The 5,543-nt window shown below is 57.4% G+C and overlaps 2 protein-coding genes across 2 annotated transcripts in view; one reads left to right on the top strand and one right to left on the bottom strand.

The window, feature by feature from the left end:
* VDAG_01754 (uncharacterized protein) overlaps positions 1-311 on the top strand; it is a gene marked incomplete at both ends in the record, with an annotated part of 1,377 nt that extends 1,066 nt beyond the window's left edge. Inside the window, one exon of the mRNA XM_009657783.1 lies at positions 54-311. Coding sequence (XP_009656078.1) covers positions 54-311 — 258 coding nt within the window. The remainder of the gene's footprint in view (positions 1-53) is intronic.
* A 117-nt stretch (positions 312-428) lies between these two features.
* Positions 429-4,645, bottom strand: VDAG_01753 (ribosomal protein L24E; the record flags this gene model as incomplete). The annotated part of the gene is made up of 5 exons (XM_009657782.1): positions 429-1,369; positions 1,427-2,134; positions 3,118-3,232; positions 3,285-4,261; positions 4,345-4,645. 5 exons carry the CDS (start codon positions 4,643-4,645, stop codon positions 1,230-1,232), a joined length of 2,241 nt encoding a protein of 746 aa, XP_009656077.1. The 3' UTR covers positions 429-1,229.
* Positions 4,646-5,543: the final 898 nt, after the last annotated feature.

Raw genomic sequence — 5,543 nt, 5'->3', positions numbered from 1 at the left:
GTCAATCTTTGCGTACCCCCGTCGTGGGCGGCGGCGTCCCCGGCGGCGTCGAGGGCGGCTTCACCCGCGACCTCGTGGCCGCCTACGAGGGCGACACGATCGCCGTCGTCGGCACCCAAAACGCAAACGGCTACACCGGCTTCAGGGACATGACCATGGACCAGTACATGGAGAGGGAGCACAGCGACTGGACCAAGATTGTGCAGGTCCCTCTCCCGAGCTTCGCGGGCAAGGACGAGGCCCTGTACATCTTCCAGAGGGGCGAGCGCGCCCCCAAGGCCGCCGCCGAAGCCGATGTGCATACGACGTGAAGAACATGATGAGACTTGGAGATGAGTATTAGAATGGCGCATCACCTAGGAGTAGAGCCAGTATCACGATTTTATCTACTGTCAAAGCTGAAAAGTCATCACAGTATGAAGAAGAAGGCCAAAGACATCTCAAAAATGTATTCGTGCAAACTACCAAGCCGAACCAGAAGCCAAGAAGACTGTAGTGCCAAGTTTATGGCAAGCCAAAGAATAAGCTAGAGGCACGAAAATTTACCATGATGGATAATGTCTTCAATCGACGCATGTCAGCTCTCATAGCGTTGTTCCGATTCATTACCCTTCCTCGCGCTCTGCTCTTCTCAACCGAAACGACAAGATTAGACCCAACAGATAACGCAAAAACCACGAAGAAACAGAACCTTGGAACAGAAAGACTCGGTGTTGCATTGCATTGCGAAAGAGAAATCGACGAACCAAGGCCCAATTGAGGCTGTCGTAGAGAACGAAGCTGCCCTGATATATTGTCGTGATCTATTTTGAGATTCAGACCAGGGCGAGCCGTCTATGTTGCAGAGTGTATGTATGACGGCAAAGTGTATTCTCCACCAATTGTTTGCGGATCGTCAGTAGGGCCCTGACCTTATTTTGCATCCTCTAGTATTTTCTTTTCCCCATGTTTTAGACGGAAGTAGAGGGGTGGGATATGAATACAGGCATCGAGTCGTGATAGATTTGAAAATGGCAGTCGCTCAACAATGCTGACGCTTGCCGATGCAGAAGCCTCAAAGGGCCGTGTGCCATGCCATGCGGGTATCAGATGTCGGGGGACCAGAAAGTGGGAAATGAAACGGTCGTGGCGATAACGATATTTGTAGATGAGCAATGAAATGGAGCGAGCGGCGAGGTCAATGGCTGATTGCCCAGCCCGATGATGAGTGAAAGGCGGGCCGCCGTAGGTTACTCGTCGCTCTCGCCCTTCCGCATCCGATCGTTCCAGCGCCGCTTGCCGACGCGGGTCTCGTAGTGAGGTGCGAGCACCTTGACGTCCTGCATGATGGACTCAATGGCCGATCGCGTCTTGTTGCGATAGCAGTCGACTGTGCACACGTCTTAGTAAAAGCAAAGGTTAGATCACACAGCGGGGATGGACTCACGGGCTCGCTGCAGAAAGACGGTGCGCCCAGCGAAGACACGACTTTGGAGCCAGGCCATGCGGTAGCCCAGATCATTCAATCGCACTTCCTTGCCACGCATGGCTTTCCTCATTCTGGGAATGGCCACCTCGGCCTCGGTGTTCTCGCCGATAGGCACCTTGACCATCCTGGTGAGGTTGCCACGGGCCCGGCGGCCGCCGTGGCTGTCAGTTTCCTCGATGCCGTCATCCTCGTCCTCGGCGTCGTCCATGAAGAACTTGGAGCCGGTTGCCGACGGGGGTGGACTCTGCATCTCGCGGGGGAAGTACGAGCGAGGGTAAACAGAGGACCCCTTGCGGAAAGAATCAGGGATCTCGCGCGTGTCGACGCCGTCGAGAGTCACACGGACGCGAAGACGGGAGCCACGGACGTTGTCTTCGACCAGGATGAACTTGCGCTTCTTGGCCTCGGGAATGTTGGGAAACAGATTCTCCGGCTCATCGGGCTCGCTGCGGCTCTGACGACGAGCCGTGATGGGGCCGCCATGAGGGGCGCTGCCCATGTGTGGCATGGAGGCCTGGTTGGGGGCGGGGTAGGCCGAGTGGCCACCATAACCGCTGCTGTTGAATACCTGTGATTGCCTCACGTCGTCACCAGCGGCGCCGGGTTGGCCGGCTGGGGCTTGATGGTGGTGGTGATGACCTTGCTGGTCGTCCATGTAGTCATCGCCTGCAAGAGAAACAGTCAGCCCGTGTGTCTCGGAGATATCATGTGGCGTCGATCAAGCAAGACCAACGACAAAACGTGTATGATCGACAAAACTCAAAACAGTACGGATTGTTCTGGATCAGAGCGCAACACCATGGGGTTGCGGGGGACGAAATGTGGGTAAGCGACGGGCGGATACAAAAGGGTCGTGACAAATACAGGTCAGCCAGCTTGTGGCCTTGGTAAGTAATGAGGTTTTTGAGTGAGTGATTGGTTCGCGATAGCAGTGCGGCTCTGGAATGCAATAAGGATGTGTGTGCCAAAACTTGAAGCAATGCGACTTTTATGCCAGAGACCCGTCGGAATGCCCTTCTGAAGGAGACAGTAGTGCAGCCTGACAGATCGGGCAGAGGACTAACAGCAGCAGCAACTGTGTGCAACTAGGTAATGTACAGGTCTGTGCCGAAGAGAGAAAGAAAATTGTTCCTTCCTGTCCAGCGCGCACGCGCGGGGTTCTGCTGCAACAAGCGACACTGATTGTGATCTGGTCATGGCTGGAGGAGGGAGGGGGACAGACAATTCTCCCCTTAACCAGCCGAGTGATATAACACAGTAGGGCATGCATAAAAAAGAGGATAGCGACAAACCCATTCCCGAACATCTGATGAACCAAGCGAGAAAAAAAAAGAGAGAAGAAAAAGGAGAGGACAAGAGTGTGTGCAAGGTTGATGGTGAACAAAAGGGCGCAGAGGCCGAAGTCGAACTCTGTCACCACGAGGGTATCTCTGGCACAGGCGCGCGTGCGTGGCGGTGATGAGGGTAGAGGAGATGTGAGTGATGGTGCGGGAGAGGAGGAAGGGGTAGGTATCACAGAGGCAGTCAACACGGCTTCGGGTTGTCGGGTATTGTGCGGTGCAGTGCAACAATCAACAACAGACAACGGGGCGTAAAACAACGCAGCAGAGCAAGCGCGAGGGTTTCTCATCACATCTGGTGAAACATACCGACTTCTTCCCCGCCTCCGGGAGCGGTGTTGTGACCCATGTGACCCATGTTACCCATTCCAGGCATCTTGGCTGCACCTCCCGCACCCCATGCCACCCGGAGCTTGAGGCATGCCTGGCGGGCTAGGGCCGGGCATGTGGGATCCGGGGTGGGGTGGCTGTGATACGCTCTTCCGCGTGTTGAGCTTCGCCTGTCGTCGGACCCTTCGGCTCCGCAGTCTCGGATCTTGGTTGCTGTTCCTCCAGCTGTCAACCGCACGCTGGATGAGACCACGCTTGCCTCGCAGAGAAGGATTCAGCTGAGCCAGGGCCCAGCCGACTGTGTTGCATTCCGTCTCGTACACCTGTCGGTTGCCCCTGTACTGGTCCTTGGGACAGCAGGCCCGAGGATAGACACAGTTCTCCGTCTTGAAGTCGGCAGATAGCTCGTCCGTGTTGACCGACTCAACGTCACAGCGAATTGTGTATTCCATCTTGACGCGATCCCGAGAGTACTCAAACGCGATCCATTGGACGCCGTTCTGGTCTTGACGAACGACCAGGGGCGTGGTCGCGGGGATAGGGCCAGGCGCAGCGTTGGGGTTGACAGCTCCCGACGTCGAGCCCGTAGGCGTGGACAGAGCCGTTCCGTTCGGAGGGTGCGGGCTGTGGCTCATGGGGGCTGGCTGAGGCTTCTGCAGCTGGTGGGGCACCTGCTGCTGCTCCTGCTTCATGTGCTGGTGGCGGGGGCTGTTTGCCATCTGCGCCTGAGCCTGCGCTTGCGCCTGAGCATGCTGGGATGATTGTTGCTGCTGCTGCTGCTGCTGTTGCTGCTGCTGCTGGATCTGAGGCTGCTGCTGTTGCTGCGCCTGCGGCATCATCATACTCTGCTGCGACGGCATGGACGGGTGGGCCTGTGCAGCGTGTTGCGCGTAGGGCGACTGCTGAGACTGAGCCTGCATCGACGGGTAGTGGGGCTGGTGCGGCGGGTAGTACATGTTTTGTTGGAGATGCTGCGAGGGCGGCTGCGCGTAGATACTTCGGTGCTGATCATGCTGAGAAGGCGAGGCAACAGAGGCAGGCGAGTTGGACTGCGGCGTATGATAGGACATGGGCGGGTAAGGTGGTCTCGGCATTTGAGCGGCGGCCATCATGTCGGACGTGTCTAGAGAGTATCGTTAGCGACCCCCGAGGCCACGGTCGAAACAACGCGTCTCGACGCGTCGTCATGTCAGGTTGGAGACTTACCTGCGGATGTGTATCCGCTGGTCGCGCCGGGCGTGCTGTAGGGGCTCGGATGAGTGTAGTATGGCAGACTGCCGTCTTGAGGATGCTGTGCGCTGCTGGGTTGAGCGGCGGACTGGTGGTAGGCAGGTGCGATGGAGTGGCCTTGCGCGTAGGCGGAAGGGTGTTGGTGTTGCGACTGCGGCTGGGAGTGGTGTTGCTGATGAACCACGCTCGAGGGTCGCGGGTGCTGGGGATGCGGTTGCCGTTGCAGATGTTGGTTAGGTGCTGGACCCTGTTGCTGATGGTGGGGGTGATGCTGCATGGAGACGGTTCCTATTAGTCCCTGGCTCTACACATGAATGTTGCGACTCGATGCGACACGACAAGAGGAAGAAAAACAAAAGACAGGATGCGTCGGTATTCTTATTTTCCGGGACCATGACACTGTCAGGGACGGGGGAGGTTTGATGGGGTTCGTCCCCTGGCAGCGACGAGGATCGCACGGGTGAGGCGTGCTAAACCCAGATCGGATGTCGTGCTGATACAAGATGACAGGGGCTTCTACTAGCCTCAACAGCGTGACGGTTAAAAGGTTGTTTCGAGGTAAGGGAGAGCAGACTGCCTTATGCCTTGCCATGACGAGGGCATGGTTGTTGGAGGAGGAGATTGGAGGAGGAGCCGGGGGGGGGGGGGGGAAGATAGGTACCGCGTCTGTCAAAGGAACAGCGATGAAGAGCTGGCTGGACCTGTCAGGCTGCTTGCCCACACGACGAGGGGGAATGGACGGCACCCGGAAATCGAGGCCGAAGTGAAGGGGGAGGCGAACGTCCGAGACGCCTGGTCAGGGGGAGGGAAGCTCGGAGGTCCAGGGCGAGGAGTTGGGCGATCGGGATGATGGGGGCGATGGAGGGGAGGGGGGCACGGATGGACAAGCAGGCAGGGTACGGAGAGGTATTTGAACCGAAAGAATGGGGTTTTGGAGCAGGGTGTGATTTGGTGTGGGCTGGCAAGTGCCTACTGCTGCCGTGTCGGTCTGGTGCTCGCAATTCCTTACTTGGGAGGGCTTGTTGCACTTGGTGCCAACGTGCGCGTGCCTCTGGAGAGAGAGACGGAGAGAGAGAGAGAGAGAGAGAGAGAGAGAGAGAGAGGGAAAGAGGGAAAAAGCCTGGATGAAGAGTGTGATGCTGGCGCGCCGACACTCTGTTGCTGCTTCTAGACGC

This window comes from Verticillium dahliae, genomic scaffold (genome assembly GCF_000150675.1).
Source record: "Verticillium dahliae VdLs.17 supercont1.3 genomic scaffold, whole genome shotgun sequence".
NCBI lineage: Eukaryota > Fungi > Ascomycota > Sordariomycetes > Glomerellales > Plectosphaerellaceae > Verticillium > Verticillium dahliae.
The sequence above is the reverse complement of the archived record's forward strand: the minus strand, read 5'-3'. Positions and strand labels throughout refer to the sequence as shown.